At 42.2% G+C, this 27,618-nt stretch overlaps 1 protein-coding gene across 1 annotated transcript; it reads left to right on the top strand.

Annotated features, from left to right (window-relative positions):
- The first annotated feature begins 2,840 nt into the window (after positions 1 to 2,840).
- phf21ab (PHD finger protein 21Ab) lies at positions 2,841 to 27,348 on the top strand. Its single transcript, XM_054620487.1, is given in 21 exon segments — positions 2,841 to 3,137; positions 7,472 to 7,529; positions 8,691 to 8,742; positions 9,684 to 9,773; positions 11,140 to 11,172; positions 11,297 to 11,362; positions 14,458 to 14,610; positions 15,727 to 15,963; positions 17,920 to 18,009; positions 19,611 to 19,683; positions 19,686 to 19,951; positions 20,389 to 20,502; positions 21,162 to 21,213; positions 21,295 to 21,374; positions 22,144 to 22,204; positions 24,401 to 24,451; positions 24,454 to 24,506; positions 24,921 to 25,076; positions 25,423 to 25,498; positions 25,591 to 25,694; positions 26,309 to 27,348. Coding segments are annotated over 19 exon segments (2,646 nt in total). The 5' UTR covers positions 2,841 to 3,137; positions 7,472 to 7,529; positions 8,691 to 8,700; the 3' UTR covers positions 27,158 to 27,348.
- Positions 27,349 to 27,618: the final 270 nt, after the last annotated feature.

The raw sequence follows: 27,618 nt of genomic DNA, 5'->3' as shown, positions 1-27,618 counted from the left end.
TTGGTCTGTTTTGGTCTGTTTTGGTTTGGTCTGGTTTGGTCTGGTCTGGTTTGGTCTGGTCTGGTTTGGTCTGGTTTGGTTTGGTCTGGTCTTCTCTGGTCTGGTCTGGTCTGGTCTGTTTTGGTCTGGTCTGGTTTGGTCTGGTCTGGTCTGTTTTGGTCTGGTCTGGTTTGGTCTGGTCTGGTTTGGTCTGGTCTGGCCAGCAGACATGATAGTATAAATTGGTTTTATTGAACATTTATAAATGTGTTTGTTATTATAATTATATAAAGTTTCATTTGAATAAATACCATTAAAAGTTTGTATTTACTAAATATACATTGATGTGTAAATGTAGATGTACATATACAGTGTATATATATATATTTCAGTTTTTCTTTTTTAATAAATTTGCAAAAATTTCTATATATCTGTTTTTTTCTGTCAGGATGGGTTGCTGAGTGTACATTAATGTGAAAAAAAATGATTTTAGCAAATGGCTGCAATGAAACAAAGGGTGAAAAATTTAAAGGGGTCTGAATACTTTCCGTACCCACTGTATCATCTAAATACATACAAAAACACATTTTTAGTGGGATATATTACAAAGATTAACATATAAATATAAATACATCAAAGACACATACATGACGGTCACTGGGACCTTTGTGCTCCCAGTCACATACTGCTGCTGGGGAAGAAGTACTCATAAATAAAACTCCTCCATTCAAATCGAAAGGAAAAGTTTTAAGGTATTGTCATCCAAAGATAGTTAAAGTACCAAAAGTAAAAGTACTCATTATGAAGAACAATACAATATCACTGTATATTAGTATATAATTAATATTGATGTATTATTTTATCCCTTTTGTAAAGTGTCTGAGTTTTTTTTAAAGCGCTTGTTATATAAAATGTATTATCATGATGTTTATTATTATTATTTTATTATTAATGTGTTCATCACTTTAAGGTGGAGCTCAGTGTAATGACTTCATATAATCTATAATATAACATCATCAATGATTAGTTGATTGATAATCTGAATCTGTTAAAATGGCAGATAAATGTAGAGCAGTAGAAATATAAAGAAGAACAAAATAGAGATACTCAAGTAAAGTACAATTACATCTGAATAGTACACTAGTAGAGTAAACGTACTGTGAAACTGAACTACAGAAACATAAACAGTTTATTCTGTGAATCATAATGAAGGTTGATCTCTACCTCCCTCCAGTGGTCCATCTCAGTCACTGCGTCATTATTATTAATATTATTATTATTATTTTTTTGTATTTGTATCATTATTATAGCATTACTTTGAAATGCAGCTGCTGCACAATAATATCCCTAACAATAAATAAATTAAATGATTATCATTATTATAATAATAATTATTTTTATTATTATTATTATTAGTAGTAGTACTATTAGTATTATTATATTTTAATAACTTTTAAATGCATATATATATATATATATATATATATATATATATATATATATATATATATATATATATATACTTCACTGATCATTTTTGGCGTTTATTAACATGAGATATAATCAACTATTAAATGATAAATGATGTAATGTTGTAGATTAAACAGGATATAAAGCAGATGTTTTTATCAGCTTTAAACCCTTAAATGTCCTCTGAGACACATTTATTCTACAAAGTGTCTAAAATGACAGGATGGGATGAAATAAAAGAGAGAAATAAAAACAATATATAAAAATGAAAGATGAACAATAAAGTGCAGTGTTGTTTTATTCTTGTGTGTTGTCTTTTCTTCACAGCAGGACGTCCTGGTGGACGAAGGGTTAAACCCAGAGTCCAGATGTGGACAGATGCTGCAGTCGGTCCTCCTCGTCCTCGTCTTCACTTCGTCTCTCCGGTCTCCACTGATGGAAGAAAAAGACACAAAATGACCAAAAAGATTATAAAAAAAGGAAGTACTCTCTCCTCTCCTCCTCCTCTCCTCCTCCCTCCTCCTCCTCTCCTCCTCCCCCTCTCCTCCTCCCTCCTCCTCCTCCTCTCCCTCCTCCCTCCTCCCCCCTCCTCCCTCCTCCCTCCTCCCCTCCTCCTCCTCCCTCCTCTCCTCCTCCTCCCTCCTCCTCTCCCTCCTCTCCTCCTCTCCCTCCTCCTCCCTCTCCTCCTCCTCCTCCTCCTCCTCTCCTCTCCTCCTCCTCCTCTCCTCCCTCTCCTCCCTCCTCCCTCTCTCTCTCCCTCTCCTCCTCCTCCTCTCCTCCCTCCTCCTCCTCCCTCCTCCCTCCCTCCTCCTCCCCTCCTCCTCCTCCTCCTCCCTCTCCTCTCCTCCCCCTCCTCCTCCCTCCTCCTCCTCCTCCTCCTCCTCCCTCCTCCTCCTCCTCCCTCCTCCTCCTCTCCTCTCCTCCCTCCCTCCCTCCTCCTCTCCTCCTCCCCTCCTCCTCCCTCCTCCCCCCCCTCCTCCTCCCTCTCCTCTCCCTCCTCCCTCCTCCTCCCTCCTCCCTCCTCCCTCTCCTCCTCCCTCCTCTCCCTCCTCCTCCTCCTCCCTCTCCTCTCCTCCTCCCTCCTCCTCTCCTCTCCTCCTCCTCCTCTCCTCCTCCTCCTCTCCTCCTCCTCCTCCTCCTCCTCTCCCTCCCTCTCCTCCCACCACTCCCTCTGCACTCTGGCCGTGTTGCTGCCCGTGCCCGTGCTCCTCTCCCCCCCCTCCCCCCCCCCCTCCTCCTCTCCTGAGTTTCCTCTGAGTTTACATCCGGGTCCTGTCCTCGGCGTCGGGCCTGATCACTGTGGTTTCTCTGGTAAACTGGGATCCCTCCGCCGCGGCGGCTGTGGTAAAGTAGTCCCCCCGCTCCGCCGCCGTCCTCCGCGCTCGCGCCGCGTCTCGGAGGCGTTGAACGCGCCGCACCGGCAGCTCGCGCTCAGGGAGCCGCGTGGTCGCGCTGCGGCGCGCGTGGTGGCCCCCCCGCACGCCGCCTGGCCCCGCACGCCTGGCCCCGCGCCGCGCAGGGATCCGCGGTGCTGCGGCTGAGCTGCGTGAGGACACTTCTTCTGTTTTCTAGCTTCAGTTTCTCTTTTCACGCGTTTATCAAACTCCCGCAAACTCCCGCAAACACGCGCCCGCACGCAGCTGCGGGGGCAGAGGAGCCGGAGGACCTGCGGGGACCGGACCCGGAGAGTAAGCTCCCGCACAACTTTACTCCGTGTTGAGAGAGAGAGAGAGAGAGAGAGGCGCTGCAGCGGCCCCGCACGGCCCCCCGCACGGCCCCGCAGCGGCCGGCTGGCCCGTGCGGGGCCGTGCGGGGCCGCTGCGCGTGCTCGGCGGGCGGGTCGCGGGGTTCTGCGGGGCCGTGCGGGTTCCTCTCCTCCAGCAGGTTCCGGAGGACGCGCTGCGGGACGCGCTGCGGTGTGAGTCCCGCAGCGCGTCCCGCAGCGGGGACACCGCGTCCTCCCTCCCTCCCTCCGTCCCGCACACCCCGCAGCGCAGCCCGACGGCCCCGCACGGCCCCGCTGGTCTCCCGCAGCAGAACGTTCTGCTGCGGGAGACCAGCGGGGCCGTGCGGGCCTGGCTCTGCTAGCATCAGCTAGCAGCTAGCATCATCAGCTAGCATCACCAGCTAGCAGCAGATAGCACTAGCGGCTAATGCTAATGCTAGCTGATGATGCTAGCTGATGCTAACACTTGTTCTCGGTCTCTGAGGGTCTGTGTGTGTGGGGGGGGGTTATGAAACACTAACGAACCTCCATTTTAGCTTCATCCTGATGGTTTCAGGCCCTGCAGAGGAGTTAACCCAGTGCTCCCAGTAACCCAGGACCCCAGGAACCAGTGCTCCCAGTAACCCAGGACCCAGTGCTCCCAGTAACCCCAGTGCTGCAGCTTTATGTGGTGTCTCTTCATCAGGAAGTACTTTTACAGGACTTGTGTCCATGCATAGCGTCTGATGTACTTGTACTCCAGCATGAGATGCTGATGGGAGTTGATCCAGACCACTTCAGGTCCCACCCAGGAACCAGTGCTCCCAGTAACCCAGGACCCAGTGCTCCCAGTAGCAGCCTGTGAGGTGTGAGACTCTGGAGTGCTTCGCTCTAGTCTAGCATATCTTTGAGGTACTTCTTCAGCAGTAGTGGAACGTACTCGAGTACTACTGTAGCGTACTTGAGTACTTCATTCCTCTCCTCTCCTGCGAGGAAGAGGAGGTGTTGTACTTGTTCTGCTGTGGTCGTATATTCAGACGGTAAATACAACAAACAAGTACTTTATGATGTCACCGTGTACATTTAGAACCCACTGCTGCAGCTTTATGTGGGTTCTCCTTCCTTCTCTTCATCAGGAAGGACTTTCACACAAGCTCTGTCCATGCATAGCGTTTGATGTACTTGTACTCCAGCATGTGATGCTGATGGGAGTTGATCCAGACCACTTCATGTCCCACCCAGGAACCAGTGCTCCCAGTAACCCAGGAACCAGTGCTCCCAGTAACCCAGGAACCAGTGCTCCAGAGTTTACATACTGCTGGTGTGCAGGGAAACTATCAGGGGCTTAAAAAGGTAGTTTTTAAACAGGAGTCTGGTCTGAAGACTCTGAGTTCATTCACAGAGGTCACGACCTCTCCCCTTTACACGCGTCTGCTGTGTAATAGATTACTCTTAGTCAGTACTTTAGGATCATCTGGTGGTACTTGTATGTAACTTGAGTATTTGTATTTGATCCTCCTGTCTGCTGATCCTTCTACCACCTTTCATAGAGAAAAACGTTCTCCTAGTAACAAAGTGCTTTAAGTCAAATCCACTACTTGAGTATCATTGTCGTGTACTTGTACATAACTTGAGTATTTCCATTTTCAAGGCTACTGCTTTCTACTTCTACTCCACAATATCTCAGAGAGAACTGTTGTACTTTTACTGCACTGCTTCTTATCGGACAGCTTCAGTAATATGAAGATACTTATAATAATACTTTTCTTTTTACTACTGATACTTTAACAACACAAAGATGATAATACTTGTGTATTTTTACTACTGATACTTTAACTTCATGAAGCTGATCGTACATGTGCTTTAACTGAAAATACTATAACTACACAACGATGATAGTACAACGATGATAGTACTTTAACTTCTGGTACTATAACTACACAACGATGATAGTACTTTAACTTCTGGTACTATAACTACACAACGATGATAGTACTTTAACTTCTGGTACTATAACTACACTTTAACTGGTACTATAACTGACTTTAACTTCTGGTACTATAACTACACAACGATGATAGTACTTTAACTTCTGGTACTATAACTACACAACGATGATAGTACTTTAACTTCTGGTACTATAACTACACAACGATGATAGTACTTTAACTTCTGGTACTATAACTACACAACGATGATAGTACTTTAACTTCTGGTACTATAACTACACAACGATGATAGTACTTTAAACGATGATGGTACTTTAACTTCATGAAGCTGATAATACCAGTGTACTTTTACTCCTGATAGTTTTACTACATGAAGTTGATGATACTTGTGTACTTTTGCTGCTGATAGTTTTACTTCATGTAGCTGATAATACTTGTGTACTTTTACTGCAGACAGATTACTTGTACTGATGATACTTTTACTACACGAAGCTGATAATATTAAGACTTGTGTACTTTTACTGCTGACACTTTTACTACATGAGGCTGATAGTACTTGTGTACTTTTACTGCTGACACTTTTACTACATGAGGCTGATAGTACTTGTGTACTTTTACTGCTGACACTTTTACTACATGAGGCTGATAGTACTTGTGTACTTTTACTGCTGAGGCTGATAGTACTTGTGTACTGATAGTTTTACTACATGAGGCTGATAGTACTTGTGTACTTTTACTGCTGACACTTTTACTACATGAGGCTGATAGTACTTGTGTACTTTTACTGCTGATAGTTTTACTACATGAGGCTGATAGTACTTGTGTACTTTTACTGCTGATAGTTTTACTACATGAGGCTGATAGTACTTGTGTACTTTTTTTACATGAGGCTGATAGTACTTGTGTACTTTTACTGCTGATAGTTTTACTACATGAGGCTGATAGTACTTGTGTACTTTTACTGCTGATACTTTTACTACAAGACTCAGTACTTGAGTAAACGTACTTAGTTACTTACTTATAACAGGCTAAAAAAACATGGCTGCTGTGTTTGTGTGAAAATTACAAAGATGGTTTATGAGGTGAAGAAGTTCCACTCTGAGGGTTTTTGTCGCCACTTTTATAAGTTAGATGTTTTTATATCAGATCAATACTTTAAGACGTTCAACTTTATAGTTTTGGATCAAGTAGCACATTAGATAGATATTAAGATAACTGCAGATAACAGTGTAAACAACAGGCTTGTTCTGATCACAATCAGTGTGATCAATAATGGAATACAGTAACAGTGTTGGGAGTTTATCAATCAGGTATTGACGACTGATCAGTTCCATCTGTGGTCTCGTAGTGCAGATAAACACTAACATGAAGAGAATCATGACCTCTGACCTTAGAAGAAGTGTGAAAGTGTTCATGGATGGATGTGTGCAGATCAATCACAGATGGACTTTGACATTATGGTTATTAGTAAATGTGATGTGATGGAAGTGATTTGAATATCTGAGTCTGAACTACGAGGTCAGAGACAGAACTAGTTTATTTATTTAAAGAAAGATGATATTTAATATTTACAGTATTTATATTTGAGTTTTTCTGAAGAAAAGGATGATCGTGATGTTTCGTATGGAGATTTATTGGTCACATGTCCGATCAATAAGTTATAAATAAGGAAAATGGAAACGGCCTCAGACGTTTGGAGAAAAACTGGAGACGAGTTTTTATTTAGAAACTAAATGTTCTGAAAACAAAAGTGTTTTCACCAACGTCAGAGCTAAGACAACCTGTGACCTCCACACGTCACATATTATTATTTTCATTATCTGCTGATTGTTTTATTGAGGTTCTAAAATAAGAAATGTATTTAGATTGTTTTATTTTACCAAAGATATTCAGATTTTCTGTGTTTGGGGTTTTTGCTGGAAAAACAAATTTTTCTGTCGAATTATTATAATTATTATTATTATCAATTATTATTGATCTATTATTATTAATATTATTGAATTATTATCAATGAATTGATTCATTGTTGCAGCTCTTATCTACAAATGTTGTTTCTGAAGTCATGTTTTAAATGAATTCCATCATAAGAGGCAGAAACTGATGCATTCAAGGGTCCATTTATTCATCTATCAAAAAACCTGGAAATCACAGCGCTCATGAAAACATCTAAAATACATATCCCTAAAATAGAATCACACATTTTAAATCATTAAACTTCTTATTTGTATTTTCTGTTTTGTGTCAAATCAGAAATAACGTGTTATTAATGTTTAGTACAGAAAAAATAGAACCTGTAGATCAGTTCGTGTTTTTTTGTTTGTTATTGATCACAGAGTTTTTAATGAGGTGTGTTTGTTGTGTCTTACAGGGCAGCACAGAGGGGTGGAGTAGCACAGAGGGGTGGAGTCCAGTCCCACAGCCAGGTGGTGAGTCACCTCATTCATTAAGATAATAATGAATTAATATAATAACCAGTTTAAGATAATAAATGTAGTACTTTTACTGAAGTACTACACACCTTTAACTCCACTACATTTATTTAAATACTACATATAATATGTTGGAGTACTTCACTACTTATCTGCGTAGTTGTACACAAAGTATCTACATTTGGCTTTGTTGACATTTAAAATGCTCCAATATTTATTTATTAGTGATAAAACTGATTTATATAATATTCTATAATAATATTATGCTTTTAAAGGAGCTTTTACTTTGGATACTTTAAGTACATTTTGCTGATAATGCTTTATGTAATATTTTGAAGCCAGGGCTTTTACTTGTAATGAAGTATTTTTACATCAGTGTATTAATACTTTTACTACCACTGAAGCAAAGTTGAATTTACCTTTTTAATAATAATAATGAAGTAAAGTTACTTTAAAACTTTTCAGTTTGACTTATTTAGCTGCTAATAAACACAAATAGTATGTTTCAGGTTTTAATAAAAGTTACATATGATTAAATGTTTGATAATCAGTAAAGATGTTTTTACACTCTGTATTCAGTCATGAAATAATTAAACAATGTTTTTAATATAATACAGGGAAATAACTTTATTTCTACTTGTTAATAAAATATAACTTATTTCAAACTAAAAATGTTTTTAGTTTTAAAATTAAGTAAAATAGAATTAAAGTCAAACAAGTGTTCAATAGTTAAGTAAAAGCACTTTTATTATATTTTTATATCTTATACTTTTATTATAATTATTATAACATAGATAAACAGTTTTCAAAAGTTTTCAGAAATATAAACTTTATTAAGTCAGCAAACATAATTATTCAGAGATTATATAATATTTTATTTAACTTGTTTCAATAAGATAAAGGTATATTTATTGTTTGTATAAATAAATAAAGTTAATTCAGTTTAATACTAATGTAGTCAAATCACAAACATCTTCCTAAAGCTTCATTATAGTAATACTATTATATATTTTAATAACACAGTAATATCATAGTATTAAGGTTTTTGTACATGATTCAGATTGTTACATGTAACGTGTTTCGCAGTAATGAAAAGTTTCTGTTTTTCAATTGAAGAAGAAAAATAATTAAAGTAAATTATTGTGTTTTTGTTTTCAGCGGCACTTTAATGCTTCAGTTGGATGGTTTTCCTACTGGAGACGGTGTTAAGGTAAAAGTACACTTATGATGTATTAATACACAATTAATCTCCTCTATGCACTGTGATAAAAGTACTCTTATGAAGTATTAGTATACAATCATTTAACTCCTGTATGTACTGTAATACAAGTACACTTATGAAGTATTAATATACAATAATAAAGCTCCTGTATTTACTTTAATAAAAGTACACTTATGATGTATTAATATACAATAATAAAGCTCCTGTATTTACTGTAGTAAAAGTATGCTTATGAAGTATTAATATACAATAATTAAACTCCTGTATTTACTGTAATACAAGTACACTTATAAAGTATTAATATACAATAATAAAGCTCCTGTATGTACTGCAATACAAGTACACTTATGAAGTATTAATATACAATAATTAAACTCCTGTATTTACTTTAATAAAAGTACACTTATGATGTATTAATATACAATAATAAAGCTCCTGTATTTACTGTAGTAAAAGTATGCTTATGAAGTATTAATATACAATAATTAAACTCCTTATAAAGTATTAATATACAATAATAAAGCTCCTGTATTTACTGTAATACAAGTACACTTATAAAGTATTAATATACAATAATTAAACTCCTGTATTTACTGTAATACAAGTACACTTATAAAGTATTAATATACAATAATAAAGCTCCTGTATGTACTGCTATAAAAGTACACAATAATTCATATAATAATAATGACTTATTTGTGTGATGTCCAAACTGACCTTGTTTGACCTTGATGGCATCTCACAGGAAGTCTTTATATGGCGGCGCCTCTGGTTGCTATGACAACAGCCCTGATACTGCTGATTTCTGTTGTTGAACCATGGTTGTGTGTGTGTGTTTATGTATGTGTTGTGTGTGTTTATGTTTATGTGTGTGTTTTTATGTGTGTGTGTGTGTGTGTGTGTGTGTGTGTGTGTGCGTGTGTGTGCAGGCTGATCGATCAGCTGGCAGACTGACTGGATCCATGATGGAGCTACAGACGTTACAGGAGGCCCTGAAGGTGGAGATCCAGATCCATCAGGTAGAGTCCTGGTCTCACTGTCAGAGGGTTTTATCTCCATCAGATATAAACTAGAACTCCTTTAGTTTGGTTTCATCAGATCACCTGATCATTCAGTCAGCTGGTTTCTGTTCTCTTTAACTTCCTCCTGATATGGATTAAAAACGATGTCTGTTATATTTAGATATAGTAATAGATAAAGTATATAAAACCAGCTGTGTAATAAAGTCCCTGCTTTCATGATGACCCATCTTTAATCCTTAATGTTCATAAATAATCTTCTTCACCAGGCTTTATCTTTTTGTTGTTCCGTTTCCAGCTTCCACTGATAACCCTGTGTTTAACATCACGTTGCTATGAATTATGGGTAATTCCCTCAGGTCTGAGAATGTGGACTAAGGGAAAGTGTTCATTCGAGTGTTTGAAGTTCTCACTCAGACGTGTCGAGCCTTAAATGAACACTTTCTGTAGGTTTGCATACATGCAGACTTTTTGCCTGAGGGAATTACCCACAATTCACAGCAGCAGGAAGTTATACCCTGGGTTACAGTAAGAAAAATACAAGTAAACAAAGAGGACGACAGGTGAGTTCAGCCTGGTGGATTACATTTACACAGAAGCATGAAGGGTTAAAGATGGAACATAGAAACACCTGAAAGCAGAGATCATAATAAACCGATTTATTCATCTGACATTTCATTCTGTTGATCTGTTATTATTATTTATTATTTAAAAGGACCTCATCTCATGAGGAAAGAGTTCTGGAAGATCTTCAAATCAGGGAGTAAAACAACATCCACAGCTGTGCATAGTGCTTTGTGACGTTGCCATGGTAACGTGATATGTTGCAGCAAAGTGCCGTCGCCTTCGTATTTACACCATTTCAACCCCTCACAGCCGCTCACGCTTTAAACACTGAACAGGAGTCAGTTTATTCTCTGAGGGTTCAGGGTCTGAGTCTTTAGGGGGGGCACTGGGACCCGGTCTGAGAGAGAGAGAGAGAGAGAGGGAGAGAGAGTCCGCAAACCACGATGGAACTAAACCCTCACAGACTTTGTGGGAACGCAACTCAGACTGTGAGTGTGTTAGTGTTGATGTTGGGATCTGACCTGAGACTCATGTCTAACCCTGAAACCAGAGGACAAAAGAGCAGTTTATAAAAAAACGACAACATTTTAACTAAAACATCCTGTAAGATGGCCGTGCTACAAAGCATATTTGAGAATATAATATAAATGTGATTCCCTGACTGAGTGCTCTGTCTTTAAACCTCTTTAATCATGTTCATGTAAACCTGATCTTGAGTGTTGTGTTGTAGTTCCTGGCTGTGACCAGCAGGTGTCTCTGTGGTTTCTGTCTGTCCTGACTCTCTGGTCTTCTTCTGCAGAAACTGGTTGCCCAGATGAAGCAGGACCCTCAGGTAAGCAGTGACTCATGAACACACACAGGTTGAGTTTGAATCACATGATGATCTGTTTGTTATTTCTACACATGAAGAAGAATAAAGTTTAGTTCTGCAGAGACTAACCGGCTCCTGTTTTCAGAACGCAGATCTGAAGAAGCAGCTCCACGAACTTCAAGCCAAGATCACGGCGCTCAGTGAGAAGCAGGTACGTTCCATTTATATATACATCCATCCATTCCATCTTCCGTAACCGCTTATCCAGTTAAGGGTCTCAGGGTGCTGGAGCCGATCTCAGCTGTCAATGGGTGAAGACAGGGTTCACCTGGACAGGGTTCACCTGGACAGGTCTCCAGCCTGTCTCAGGGCTGACATATAGAGACAAACAACCACTCACACTCACATCCACACCTACGGGCAATGTAGAGTCTTCAGTTAACCTAAGCTGCATGTCTTTGGACTGTGGGAGGAAGCTGGAGAACCCGGAGAGAACCCACGCTGACACGGGGAGAACATGCAAACTCATTACATTACATTACAGTCATTTAGCAGACGCTTTTCTCCAAAGCGACTTACAGTCAGTAGTATGTTACATATCATTCACCCATTCACACACTGATGACAGGCTACCATGCAAGGTGCCACCATCAGACTCTAACTAACATTCATGCAACATCCAGTCCACACCGATGGCAAGCCTTCGGGAGCAACTTGGGGTTAAGGTCTTGCCCAAGGACACATCGACTGCCGAAGCCGGGTATCGAACCACCGACCCTCTGATTGGAGAACTACCTTGCTCTCCACTACGCCACAGCCGCCCCAAACTCCACACAGAAGGTTGTCCAGCCCGGGAATTGAACCCAGGCCCCTCTTGCTGTGAGGCGTCAGTGCTAACCACTACACCACCGTGCAGCCCACCCATTTATATATGTATTTATATATTTATATATGTGTATATATATGTTTACAAACACAGAGCTGGTTCAGTGTGTTTCTGTGATCGAGGCTGCAGAAGGTAGGATGAGTAGACGACGGTCTAAAGGTTACGGTTACTTTAAATGTGTGAACTACAACCAGACAGCAGAGTGACTGGATTCTGAGTGTTGGTGAAGTCCACTGAACGACTTCTGAACCAGATAGGTAAAACTGAGCTGTCAGCCAATCAGGAGAGAGGATTTGATAGCTGAAGGATGAGCAACGGGGGGGCATAGAATGAAGGACAGGTAGGTTATCTCAGGGCTGATGGGTGGAGGAGAGAAGTATACATTAATCATAATCATAGGAAAGGTGTATTGAAGAGGTTCACACTTGGAAGTGTCTCCTTGGACTCGTTTTTTATCTCTTTTTCATTGTTTAGTGTCTTTTTGTTGTCGCTTTGAGTCTCTTTTGCGTCTGTTGTTGCTTTGCATCTATTTGTAGTCTTTTTGCGTCTCTTTGTAGTCTTTTAGCATCTCTTTGTAGTCTTTTAGCATCTCTTTGTAGTCTTTTAGCATCTCTTTGTAGTCACCAATGGTGGCGAATAAGATTCCAGGAGGGAAGTGATAATGTTTGTTATGAACATACAGGCAGCATGCTGTTAATGTTAATGTTGCTGTTAATGTTTTCAGACAGACTGTGAAGCACTGACTTAACCAGTTAACCAGTTAGTGTGTGTTGAGACGTCAGACTTTAACTACCAACCTCATGAACATCTTTCTTTTACCTGTCGTCTCAAACCTCCTCTGATTTCTCTCTTTCTAAATCTCTTCATGTTATTTTTAGACAACATCACAGATCTATTTTTATCTCCTGACTGTTGTCATGTTCTCCTGTTTAACACGCTGTAGTACTGATCCACACAAGGGTAGAGCTAGAACAACTAGTGTAGAGCTAGAACAACTAGTGTAGAGCTAGAACAACTAGTGTAGAGCTAGAACAACTAGTGTAGAGCTAGAACAACTAGTGTAGAGCTAGAACAACTAGTGTAGAGCTAGAACAACTAGTGTAGAGCTAGAACAACTAGTGGTAGAACCAGAACAACTAGTGTAGAGCTAGAACTACTAGTGGTAGAACCAGAACAACTAGTGTAGAGCTAGAACTACTAGTGGTAGAACCAGAACAACTAGTGTAGAGCTAGAACTACTAGTGGTAGAACCAGAACAACTAGTGTAGAGCTAGAACAACTAGTGTAGAGCTAGAACAACTAGTGTAGAGCTAGAACTACTAGTGGTAGAACCAGAACAACTAGTGTAGAGCTAGAACAACTAGTGTAGAGCTAGAACAACTAGTGGTAGAGCTAGAACAACTAGTGTAGAGCTAGAACAACTAGTGTAGAGCTAGAACTACTAGTGGTAGAACCAGAACAACTAGTGTAGAGCTAGAACTACTAGTGTAGAGCTAGAACAACTAGTGTAGAGCTAGAACTACTAGTGGTAGAACCAGAACAACTAGTGTAGAGCTAGAACTACTAGTGGTAGAACCAGAACAACTAGTGTAGAGCTAGAACAACTAGTGTAGAACCAGAACAACTAGTGGTAGAACCAGAACAACTAGTGTAGAGCTAGAACTACTAGTGGTAGAACCAGAACAACTAGTGTAGAGCTAGAACAACTAGTGTAGAACCAGAACAACTAGTGGTAGAACTACTAGTGGTAGAAGTACTACTACCAATAAGAGTATTGATCAGAGTATCAGTATCAATAAAACCCTAATGATACCCGTTCCTGGTCATATGGGCGTTTACGTGACCCGTTCAAGTTAATCGTTTACTTTAATCAATTATGTATTAATTACGGTTCTCCATGGAAACGCCTCAGCAGAATGTCTTTTCCATAATAAGGGAACCTTATTCCTCCTCCGGAGGTTAAACAGGAAGTAGGCGTTCTCGTCTCTGATTGGTTTGATGGAGACTTTAAACCGTCGGCTGATAAGAGTCGTCTCTGTGAGTCCACCCTCAGCAGCAGATGAAGTCTGTCACGTTATTACCTGATCAGGCCAGACTCTCTGAAGCTGTGTCTGTGTGTCTGTGTGTCTGTCTGTGTCTGTCTGTGTGTGAACTCAGAGTTGTTGTTCTTTGTTCAGTGTAGATTCCCAGTCGGAAACTCATTTCTCTGATTATTACAGCACCACCTGAATGCAGCTGTGATCTTTGTGGTCTCTTAATGAGTTGCAGTAGCAGCCAATCAGATCAGAGTTTGATAGTGTCAGGAAGTTTGAGATGAATATAAAGCTGGTGGTTCTGCAGAAATGATGATGCTGCTGTAAACAGTATTTACTCGTTGTTTAACCTCCTCTTTCTTCTCCTCTCCTCCTCTCCTCCTGCAGAAGAAGGTGGTGGAGCAGCTGAGGAAGGAGCTGTTGGTGAAACAGGAGCCGGAGGCGAAGCTGCAGCTGCACGTCCAAACTCCTCCAGGAGGTGGCGACATCAAGCCGACCAACCTGCTGCAAAGCCAGCAGATACCTGGAGGACTGCAGCAGGTAGGACACACACACACACACACACACACACACACACACACACACACACACACACACACACACACACACACACACACATTTATAAAACAACAAAGAAAATCAGACGGCTTGATAAATCAAAGGATAGTGGTTAAAATTCTAATTAAGACAAATAGATTTGACATTTCACTGCAGTAAACTTCGTTAACAACTTTATAACTCTTTTTTAATTTACATTTTTTTCAAGGCTTTGGTCCATTTTCTAGAGGGAATAGTTAATGAGGTAACCAGCAAACCATAGAGGAAAATAGTGCTGAGACAGAAAATTCAAACTTAATGTAGTTCTTGTTTACTAACTGGAGATTCAATTAAAACGAGCTGCACCTCACAAACCAGTTCTTAAGTAGAAAATATGAACAAACACTCACTGATGAAGCTGATAAAACTAATATTACTTTAACTTAATATGGAAGAATATGTTTCCATACAAAATATTTAAATAATAATAATAAAAGAGGTCATGATTGATTGAAATGCAGTCTGATAATGATGTAAATCTAAATTCCCCACTCATTGTAATCTGAATTAATACTATTATCTTTGAAACAGATATTCCTGCATCTGTGCAAATAACATATGTGTATAATACCCACATTTGTTTTAAGGATTGGCAGGTTTTTTCTTTTTACTTATCGTTTGGCCCCTAAAACTTTTGGTTTTAAAAGTTATGCTACAGGCTGAGATGCTGCTTCCTGTTTACATAATTGATTTGGCTTTGATTGGACAGCGCTACTGATGTTTCATGGCAACCAAGTCTTAGCTCAGACATTCCTCAAGTTTAAATGGTGCAATCAGAAATTGTACCTCTAAAATTGAGGTAAAATAAAAGAGTTAAGTGTGAATAGTTAAATAGTTTTAATGTTTGGTTAAATCCAGTAAAAGTAGAAAATGTTGTCAACGGTAATAAAGACGGTCGAATTCACAGTGAACAATCATACAGAGTGTTAAGTTCCAACACTTCTTTTATCAGATGGCATGCTGGGAAATTGTTGGTTGAGGAGGTAGCCACGTTCCTCATGAACTCACTCTTTGAATATTGTAAACCTTTGATAAATAACTCTACCTCTCTCTCCACAGACCCTGACAGTCACGCCGGTCCTCACCACGAAGACTCTACCTCTGGTGCTGAAAGCTGCCGCCACGGCCGCCCTCCCCGGCTCTGTCTTGCCACAACGCCCGCCCACTGTCGCTATGGTAACCACAGCTATCACCAAACCCGACTTGCAGAACGCCCCCATCAACCTGCAGGTGGCCACCAAGCTGACCAATCAGGGCTCGGAGCCGGTACGACTGGTATCCAAGAACGCCATGGTGGTAAGACCAGCCTGTCATGTGTCCTCTACTCTGATCTGATCTATTGTAGAGTATGTGTTGTCATCTGTAGAAGCTACTGATAATAGACAAGCATTTTGTCTGTTGACCTGTGGGTTTTTAGACGGCCTTCAGTTGAAAAGTGTCACCGCTCTTAGTGAAGGATGTTTCTTTAATCACATGGTTAATGCTCCGGGAGGCTGTGGTGTGTGTGGTGGCCATTTAGCGGATCTCTGACCAGTCGAATGGTCATGTGGGTCCAGTTTAACTCACATGTTCATGTTAAACAACATAGGAGGACTAGTGGAGGTCGAAGATGAGTGCCATGTTATCACAACATCCTGAAAATGAAAGCTTCCGGTTACATCACAAAATTCAGACATGTCGGTGTAACAGCAGAAGACGTGTTAGACGTAACGACAGCAGACGTGTTAGACGTAACAGCAGCAGACGTGTTAGACGTAACAACAGCAGACGTGTTAGACGTAACAGCAGAAGACGTGTCGGTGTAACAGCAGAAGACGTGTTAGATGTAACAGCAGCAGACGTGTTAGACGTAACAGCAGCAGACGTGTTAGACGTAACAGCAGAAGACGTGTTAGACGTAACAGCAGCAGACGTGTTAGACGTAACAGCAGCAGACGTGTTAGACGTAACGACAGCAGACGTGTTAGACGTAACAGCAGCAGACGTGTTAGACGTAACAGCAGCAGACGTGTTAGACGTAACAGCAGCAGACGTGTTAGACGTAACAGCAGCAGGCGTGTTAGGCGTAACAGCAGCAGCGTGTTAGGCGTAACAGCAGCAGACGAGCGTAACAGCAGCAGGCGTGTTAGACGTAACAGCAGCAGACGTGTTAGACGTAACAGCAGCAGACGTGTTAGACGTAACAGCAGCAGACGTGTCGGTGTAACAGCAGAAGACGTGTTAGACGTAACAGCAGCAGACGTGTTAGACGTAACAGCAGCAGACGTGTTAGACGTAACAACAGACGTGTTAGACGTAACGACAGCAGACGTGTTAGACGTAACAGCAGCAGGCGTGTTAGGCGTAACAGCAGCAGGCGTGTTAACAGCAGAAGCGTGTTAGACGTAACAGCAGCAGCGTGTTAGCGTAACAGCAGCAGACGTGTTAGGCGTAACAGCAGCAGCGTGTTAACGTAACAGCAGCAGGCGTGTTAGGCGTAACAGCAGCAGGCGTGTTAGGCGTAACAGCAGCAGGCGTGTTAGGCGTAACAGCAGCAGGCGTGTTAGGCGTAACAGCAGCAGCGTGTTAGGCGTAGCAGCAGGCGTGTTAGGCGTAACAACAGGCGTGTTAGGCGTAACAGCAGCAGGCGTGTTAGGCGTAACAGCAGCAGGCGTGTTAGACGTAACAACAGGCGTGTTAGGCGTAACAGCAGCAGGCGTGTTAGACGTAACGTAACAGCGTAACAGCAGGCGTGTTAGACGTAAGCAGCAGACGTGTTAGACGTAACAGCAGACGTGTTTGACGTAACAACAGCAGACATTAGACGTAACAACAGACGTGTTAGACGTAACAGCAGCAGACGTGTTAGACGTAACAGCAGCAGACGTGTTAGACGTAACAGCAGCAGACGTGTTAGGCGTAACAGCAGCAGACGTGTTAGACGTAACAGCAGCAGACGTGTTAGACGTAACAGCAGCAGACGTGTTAGACGTAACAGCAGCAGACGTGTTAGACGTAACAGCAGCAGACGTGTTAGACGTAACAGCAGCAGACGTGTTAGACGTAACAGCAGCAGACTTGTTACACGTAACAGCAGCAGACGTGTTAGACGTAACAGCAGCAGACGTGTTAGGCGTAACAGCAGCAGACGTGTTAGACGTAACAGCAGCAGACTTGTTACACGTAACAGCAGCAGACGTGTTAGGCGTAACAGCAGCAGACGTGTCGGTGTAACAGCACCACAGATCCACATCTGCTGTGGTTTTGTCTCAGGTGCAGGCCACCACCACCGCCCAGCCAATCAAAGTTCCTCAGTTTGTCGCTCCTCCTAGACTGACGCCTCGACCCACCTTTCAGCCACAGGTGCGTCACTATAAGCCCCGCCTCCAATCCTAACCCCCTCAGATCAGTGTGTGTGTGGCCCACCTGAGGTGACTGCTCACTCTCCAGCAGAGGGCAGCAAAGCAAACACTCATGCCTTGCTCCGTGGCACTAAAACATTGTTTGCTCTGTGCTGCCTCTACTCATCTCTTCTCCTCTCGTTGTGCTTTTTTTAATTTTCCAACTGACCTGTGAACGAGATGTTTTGAAGGTTTTGCCTGTGTGCGTGTGTGTGTGTGTGTGTGTGTGTGTGTGTGTGTGTGTGTGTGTGTGTGTGTGTGTGTGTGTGTGTGTGTGTGTGTGTGTGTGTGTGTGTGTGTGTCTTGTGTCTTTACCTTTTGTGGTGAGAGCTTGTTTTTCCTGCAGCTTCTTGGTATTTTGTGTTCCTGGCTGTTGGTGTATTTTAACCCTTTTTAAATGGAAACATGTTTACCTGTGTTGAGTCATGTCACTGGGAGAACCTGTAGTAGTCTAATACTGTTATTATTATGATATTGCCTTAAGAAAAGCAACAATATTATTGTCCAAAAAAAGCTTTACAGAGAGACGCACTTAGATGTAAATATCAATGGAATATAGACACATATATTGCAGTACCACAATAAAAAGGTAGTAAGCTCTATTTAACTGTTTTAAGTGCATACCCAGTCCAATTCAAAAGTCAACACTGATTAAAAAAAGATAGATGTTATCATTTCTAAAATTCACAACACGTTTTTATCTACCTAAATATTCTGCTTCATATTATAATTGTTGGTGTTTAGCCTTTCAAAAACAACATTTTCACTGTGGTCAAAACATGTTAACAGTCTAGCAGCAATCTAACAGCACCATAAATAAGATTTATATAACCACAATTACATCAAATCTGACGTATTCTAGCATATTGTTCACCATCATTAGGATAGTTATAATCAATAGTACTACCAGTATCCGTTCAGTCGACCGAATTATCGGTTTGGTCGTTAAATGGACGCAGATGGTACGCTTTACAAACTGTAGATATGGTTGCCACCAGTCACACTGGAATGAACATAGCCGTATTAAATTGAGGCGCTTTACACATAATGAGGGACACTTAAGTTAATGATTTAATGTGAATAACTCATGATAATAATCTAAACCGCTGTTAAAGAACCCATGAACTGAGAACAGTTTTTTAATGTAGACTACATCAGGGAGAATTTTTCTCTCTCATATATAAAGCAGAAATCATTCAACTGTTTGTTTAACTTTCTTATTTAAAGTTCTCTCTTCTAATAATTCAGACACTTAACTTTCTAAACATGGAATCATTCCAACGATGTGATTCAGCAAATCACTCCTCAGGATGTTCTCTTATTAGTGATTAAATTCAGAGTGACACAAAAATGGTTCATGCTAATGTACCAACAGAAGTAAAGTGAAAAATCCACGATCGGTGGACCTGTAGTACCGTTAGTAGTAGTAAGAGTAGCAGACGTAGTAGAATCAGTGAGTCGTAGTATTAGTTTCACTAGTAGAGCAGAGCTCCACAGTGGCGTTGCCCAGCAGTGTCGGCTCATTCTGGTGTCACTTTCTGATTGGCTGTCTGTCGTCTCCAGGTCAGGCCCAAACCGGCCACGCCCACCAACGTCCACATCGCCCCGGCCCCTCCCCCGCCCATGATGGCGGCCCCCATCTGCTCCAGAGGCCCGTCATGTTGGCCACCAAGCTGTCGTCCTCGCTGCCCTCGGCGGCTCCCATCCACCAGGTCCGCATCGTGAACGGGCAGCCCTGCGGCAAGACGGGCTCCACGGCGCTGACGGGCATCGTCATCACCACGCCGGTCTCTGCTCACGCCGCCCGCCTCGTCAGCCCTGCCCACAAAGCCGGCCTCACCCCTATCCTCACCCCGACCCCCGCCAAGCCCATCCAGATCAGCAGCCTGACCACTGAGCCTAAGGTAGGAGTTCTACGGGAGAAAGCTTTCTGTAGATCAAACTCATGAACTCGTGTTTAAAATGCTTTTGTCTTAGAGTTACTCTCCGTAATGACAACTCATTGATGGATACTTTCTGTTTACCAAAAGATTTAAATGGAACAATTTTAGATTTAGTCAATGAGTCAGCTCTCGAGGTGTTTGTGACCGAGCTGAAGAGGTAAAGATGCTGTTTTTGATAATAAATCCTCTTTATGTGGACTTAACATTCCATCAACAGAGACCGTTTTTCATGTTCATGAAGTTCAGAAATGTGCAGATTGAATTGTGGGTAACAGACATTGTAACAAGCCTATTAAACACCTATTTGTTAGCTTCGTTTTTGACCAGCAAAGCAACGATTTTAAAACAGTTTAAAAATACCTGATTGATTGTTCTCCGTCTTCTTCTCCTCCTCTCAGCAGACTGTTAAATCAGGAGGAGGAGCAGAGCAGAAGGTCGTCGTCGGCCTCCCCTCCTCCACTCCTCCGCTGTCTCCTCCTCCTCCCAGACACAAGAGAGAGGAGAACCCAGAGGTCTGTACTGACACTGAAGCTTAGTTTATTATACACTGTAGTGAAACAAGCGCCAGAATAAATGACGTAATAACGGCCGGCGTTGGGAGTGGAGGCTCCAAGTGGACCCGGTGTTTGGTCGTGTACCTCTGACTTTGCGTGAGATCACGTTACTGTTACGAATAGTTTGGTGATAAAAAACTATATACATGTCTAGGGTTTTAACAAAAAAAGGCCAATTTGTTTTTAGATGCTTTAGAAACAGGAGGTCTTAAAAACCTACATTTGAGTAAATATTTAGCAACCAAATCAAATGTTTTACAGGATTTTCAACCTTTGTTTCTTTACAATACATTTAATACTTGACTTGTTTCTCTACAGGGTTTGTATAAAGGTAATAAAGTAGTTCATGAATATGCGATATGAGTTCACAGATAATTACAATGGTTGGTTTATGTGTTTTTACCGGTTACACCTACAGTCTATGATCACATCTCTGAGTTACACTAGTTGTCTTTTGATTCCTCACAGTTCATTTAGTTCGTCTTCTGGTGTTTATGAGAATAAAGCAGCTCATTGAGTATAAACACCTCCGTTCATGCTCAGAGCTCGAGCTCCGGTTCAAACAAAACTTCTAGTACTTCAGTGTCTCTGATGGCAAAACTCTTTGTCTCCTGTAGAAACTGGCCTTCATGGTGTCTCTGGGCCTCGTGACACACGACCACCTGGAAGGTGAGCGCTGTTTGTTCCTCCTTTTACGTCCTGAAGCTGCAGCCGTGATGGTTTGTTAAGTTTGGATGTTGTGATTCACAGAAATTCAGAGCAAAAGACAGGAGAGGAAGAGGAGAACGACGGCCAACCCGGTGTACAGCGGCGCCGTGTTTGAGCCTGAGGTACGACACGTTTCACAGCAGAACCGTCATCATGTACTTTATATATATACACACACACACACACACACACACACACACACACACACACACACACACACACAAACTCCTAAAGTTTGAAAAGTTCTCAGTATCAGAAAGAGCTGAAGGGATTCACACATTTGTTACCAGATAAAACATTTCCTGCTTTCAGCTTCTTTCATTTGAGAGTTTGATGCTTTTCTTATATTTATTATTTATTTTATGTATTTGTTATTTATTAAAACTGCAGCCCACATTCGCCACACACACACAATTACACGTATTGTTGATATCAAAGGAAAATGGTATGATGAAGTGTATAAAAGCAAGTATTTGTTCTTGTAACACTTTATTTTATTTATTTAGTATTTCTCTTTTGGAAATCAAATTCTTAAAAGATATTTAAATATATTTGTCAAGTACATTTCAATGTTAGGAGTCTTCCTTTTCCATCCCACCTGTTTATTTTCTTATGTTTATTGTATATTTATTTATTATATGCTGGACTACAGATCTAAAGGAATATTATAAAATCAAAAGGGGATTGGTCTGAATTTGAAAATGTATCTTTGATGTGCAGACGTGTTTCAGATCTGCTCTTTAATAACAGCTCAGTGTGGATCTCCATTTGTTTCCCAGGTGAACTAAAGCCTGGAGGTTTAATGGAAACAATCAAACATTTTACATTCACTGACATCAGACCACTAACTTAATATTTAATATTTAACATGTTTGTTTTCTTGTGTTTCAGAGGAAAAAGAGTGCAGTGAGTTACCTGAACAGCCCTCTGCACCAAGGGACCAGGAAGAGAGGTCCGTATGAAACACTGACCTCCGGGTAGAGACAGAAACATGAGAGTAGATTATCAGTAGAGACTCACAGCACAGAGCTGAGGAGAAGAGCAGGTGGTTCAGTACAAACAGTAGAAACAGTAGAATAGAGGCTAATATCTTACTCTGAACTAATGACTATAACTGTAAAACAACTCCTCCTCCTCCTGCTTCCTGCTTCCTGCTTCCTGTCGCTTCACTCAGGTTTAACTTCTTAAAGCCGGAGTTCTTCTTGTTTCTCATGAACCTCAGAAATGTGAACACACATCAGAGATAAAATATGAAATGTGTAGTTTCAGCTCGGGCTGCTTCGGTTTCATTCTGTGATGTAGAGAAAGTGACAGAATGTCAACGTGATAACTGAAGTGATTATAAAACCTGCAGCAACAGATTCATGACGCATCCACCGTTATGATCCAAACACTTTAATACGACTCTTAACAGGCAGCTTAATGCACGGACAATAAAACAATCTATAAATAGAAATATGATGTTTAAAAGTGACCATTAAAGTCTTCTGTTGTGTTAAATACAGGAAATGTGAAATGAATGTCTTCAATAATAATCTTGTTTATTGTTGAACTGCAATAACAACAATCTGTCCAGCCCTAAATATTAAACTGAGCTTGATGATTCTTCTGCTTTTGACAAGAAGACGTAAACTAAATAAATGAAAAGCGTTCTTTCAGTAGAAGACATGGAGCTGGTTCTGCAGACATCAACAGGTTAGATCCTGCTCTTCTGCTGAAGTGATGAGTGGATTCATTGATTAGTGAATGATGTCATGGTGTAGAGCGAGTGAGTCATTTTAAAGTAATGAAAGTCATCAATAGTTGCATCCCGAGCTGATCCATACAGTTTATCAATCACTGTGTTCATTTCTGACCGTGAGGAAGAAGTAAGAATCCTGTTGAACCTTCACACCTGTTCTCTTCTTTGGGATTTGTTGAAAGGCATCCTGGGAAGTGTAGTGCATTTACTAGCTAGAGTTGCTGGGACAGAGTTTTAATAAATTACTGATATGAATGAAGGTATGAGAGCAGACTAAATGTTTAAATAATCTGCTATTGAGTGAAGTATCTCAGTGACGTGTGTGATGTCTGGATTAACGGGACTAACATGAATTAGCTTTTAATACTTCACACTTCAAAATACTAAACTATAATCCCAAGCTTTTTCCTCTTCCAGGTTTCTCTCTGTTTAACACTGAATTCTCTCTACACAACCTACATTTGACTACATTTTATCAGTAGAAGAGACTAAAACTGAAATCATGTGTAACTTGCAGTGTCAGATTTTAACGCATCAGTCCTTTAAACAAAGTGTAAACGGTTGTCATCAAAGAGCTGCAGCTACTGGAGACACTGATGTTCACACCACCACGTTTGGAGCTTCACATCACTGGCTTCCAGTGAAAATGACTTGTAGCCTGTTGCTGTGTCGCTAGTAGTGTGAACGCAGCATAAGACCTGGGGAGAAGTTTATATGGCACAAATAAAAACATGGAGATGGACAAGCTAACTCATTTGTCAGCTCTGAAAATAGACCTTCTCAGCTCTAGAGATGGACGAACTAGCTTATTAGTCAGCTCTGAAGATGGACAAGTTAACGAGCTAATTAGTCAGCTATGGAGATGGGCTAGCTAGCTAACTCCGTAAACATGAAGTCAATGAAAACAACAACTCCCATGATCCCACGCTGCTTAACAATCATCACAGTCCGTCTTTGGTGATGGTTTATGTTCAGAGACCTCTAGCATCAGAAATGACATCCTGTGTGATTTAAGTAGGGGCTTCATTAGGGGGCAGAACTTGACCTCAGTGGTTGTGACTTCCTGGCTGCAGCCCTGGTGACAGCCTATAACAACCTCTGGATCTGGTCATGTGACTGAGGCGTGTTAACATCTGACACAAAGCTTCATAGACGACTGCAGTAGGTTGTTCTAGAGCTCGGCTTCAGCTCTCACGGAGCCAGTCTCCTGCACTAACACTGCTGTCTGTGCTTCTGACTCCTCTTCCTCCTCTTCCTCCCTTACCGCTCCCCCGTCTCATGCTAGCCAACGAAGACTCCCTTTCCAAGGTATGTCATACAGACTGTTTGTTTTTGTTTTCTTCCCCCCTCTCCATCTTTCTTTTTTTCTTTGTTTTCCGTCTTTGTTGTCTGTCTCATTTCACCCAGGTCGCCCACCCAAATACAGCAGCGTCCCGGAGCTGGGCAGCCTCACCCCGACCTCCCCTCCAGCCCCGTCCGTCCCCTCCCCCTGCCCAGCCCCAGCTCTGGGGATGTAAGTAACGATGGGGGAGACGGACAGAAACCCCGTCACACACAGTCCTTATTGGCCCAGTAGCTCTGTCACTCATTTACACCCAAGACCTCCACAAACACTTCCATTAGTTTGTTGTCCTCATGTGGTAACCATCAGTCATCAGTTGATTTTTACTTTCAGCCTTACAAAGTGAACAGTGTCCTCTAACCCAGAGCATCCATTAAGAACTACTACAACACATTCTACCTCCCAGGTGTCAAGTAACTTGTTCTGTGGGCTCATTAACTTAACACACCATGTCCATTAGGTATTAAACAAGGCCAACTGTAAACTAAACCAAACCAGATCACGGTGCCTCCCCCTGCCTCTCCACGGATGGTTGATGGGGCTCAGTTGGGCGGGGAAACTGATTGGTCCAATTCTTCCTCACAGGGAGACATCCATGAGGATTTCTGCACTGTGTGCAGACGCAGTGGCCAGTTGCTCATGTGCGACACGTGTTCTCGTGTTTATCACCTGGACTGCCTGGATCCACCACTGAAAACCATTCCTAAAGGCATGTGGATCTGTCCAAAATGTCAAGATCAGGTAACCACAGCAGCCGTGACTGATCCTGAGTCAGGGGGAAGGGGGTACCGCAGCCCTGAGACGGGCCAATCAGAGCCAGTAGATGTACTTGACTGTAAAATCTGCCTTCTGCCACACTGTCCTGAACTTTAGGACTGTTCAATCCTTTGTAAGCATATACATGATGCAGTATTGTTTTTTTGTGCTTCTGTCCCATTCATTGTGTCAGTAAAGATTAGCATCTCACATCCATCCACTCCATTGCTTGTCCCTTCTCAGCCTCACCACAGGGTGGCGCCTCAACTTGTCCCCCTCAAATCTTTTGTAAGTCTCTGCCTCTGTGACAACTCTGAGCTTCTCTCTCCAGATCCTAAAGAAAGAAGAAGCCATTCCCTGGCCTGGTACTCTGGCTATTGTTCATTCCTACATCGCCTACAAAGAAGGTGACCTTAGTTTAGTTTCTTCTCTCCAAACATCTGCGGGATGAATGTGAATGGTGAGATTAACAAATTAGTTTTATTGTTCTTTGCTGCAGCTAAAGAAGAGGAGAAACAGAAGCTGATGAAATGGAGCGCAGAACTGAAACTGGAGCGAGAGCAGCTGGAACAGAGAGTCAAGCATCTCAGCAACTCTATAACGGTAAGAAACACATCAGAGAGTTCAGCAACTCTATAACGGTAAGAAGCACATCAGAGAGTTCAGCAACTCTATAACGGTAAGAAACGCATCAAAGAGTTCAGCAACTCTATAACGGTAAGAAACACATCAAAGAGTTCAGCAACTCTATAAGAAACGCATCAAAGAGTTCAGCAACTCTATAAGAAACACATCAAAGAGCTCAGAAACTAAGAAACACATCAAATAGCTCAGAAACTATAAGAAACACATCAAATAGCTCAGAAACTAAGAAACACATCAAATAGCTCAGAAACTATAAGAAACACATCAAATAGCTCAGAAACTATAAGAAACACATCAAAGAGCTCAGAAACTCTATAACGGTAAGAAACACATCAAACAACAAAAGGACATGTTTCATTTTAGAGCCTGTTTCAGGTTCATCAGTTCTTATTTTTCACTGATCTTCAATGTAAAGTTATCTAATCCCAGTCATTAAGAAGAGCCGTTACAGAGGTGATGGGACCGATGGTCACATTGATCCTAAATAAAGAAGCACAGGAAGTTGGGGAGATAAATAATTGTTCTCTAAATAACAACTGGTGTCAAATCTGACCCTGTTCTTCTTTCTTCAGAAATGCATGGAGACCAAAAACACCATCCTGGCTCGTCAGAAGGACATGCATCTTTCCCTGGAGAAAGTAAAACACCTGATTCGCCTCATCCAAGCCTTCAACTTCAACCAAGCCCTGGCGGAGACAGAAGTTAAGGACGTCAGTGCCAGAGGCCCGGACTGTGCTGAAGGTGCAGTCGGCTCAGAAGCCGCACCAGAAGCCAACTCTGTAGAGAATGTGAAGGCTGGGAGCTCCTCCACCAGCATCAACACCGACGGAAACGACAAACCAGAGGAGCATGAAGCCGCGGCGAACAACCAGACGACGGGAGCAGCAGGAGGAGACGCTGACAGCAAGGCTGTCCTAGAAGACAGCGCGGTCCTCACAGCAGATAACAGCCCCGGTGGGGGGGCCGGGGGTAAGGCAGGGCCTGGTGACGGAGCAGGGGGAGACACAGAGACTATTGTCCAGGTGGAGGTTGTGGCCAAACCTGAGCCTGATGCAGCTCCAGTAGTTGACATTCCTGCTCCCTCAGTGGTGGCGACTGTGGCCACCACCAACGGTACGGCCGAGCCGGCCGGTCCCGACGTCAGCCCCGCAGGAGCCTGCACCACCACCACCACCACCACCACCGTCAACACCACCGTCAACGCCACCGTCAACGCAACCACCAACGCAACCACCAACGCCACCGCAGACTCTGAGAACAAGATGGCTGCCGTCAGCCCTCCAGAGACAGCGGTAGAGAAGAAGCAGGAGGAGATCACTGACAGTGACGGCAGCAGCAACAACAACAACAACAGCAAAACCTCAGAACCCTCCCAGCATTCTTTGCCAGCTCTTGTCAGCAGTTTGGACAATAAAAAGTAATGCTCCTTCTCTTGAGTTGCGGGAATTCAAACATATATATAAAAAAAAGACTTTTGCTTGCACCGTACGGTGTCCTGAAGTTGCCAATCTGTATAAATGTTGTTTGTTTGCATTGTATTGTCAGACTGTGTCAATGGTAGATATACAGCCCAAGTCACATGACTCTGGGGAGACGTAGGCTGCCCCCCCCCCCCCCCCCCCCCCCACCCCATCCCACAGAGCTGGGGTCCAGGAAGGCTTACGCACCAGTGTCATGCCAATTAGTGATCAACGTCAGTGGTGGGAATGCTCAAAGGGAGATTTAGTTCATCACACCAGTGTGTGCCTGTTATAGTGGCCCCTGTGTTCTCTAGTGGGGTGGGGGGTGGGTTCACATGGGTACGGAGAACAAGGAGAACATGGAACCAAACATCTGTCAGGGGTTACTGGTCTACAAAGCAGTGTTGTGATAGCGTACGAGT

This window comes from Anoplopoma fimbria, chromosome 19, assembly GCF_027596085.1.
Source record: "Anoplopoma fimbria isolate UVic2021 breed Golden Eagle Sablefish chromosome 19, Afim_UVic_2022, whole genome shotgun sequence".
Classification (NCBI taxonomy): Eukaryota; Metazoa; Chordata; class Actinopteri; order Perciformes; family Anoplopomatidae; genus Anoplopoma; species Anoplopoma fimbria.
Note: the sequence above shows the minus strand (reverse complement) of the source record. Positions and strands in the feature narration are given on the sequence as shown.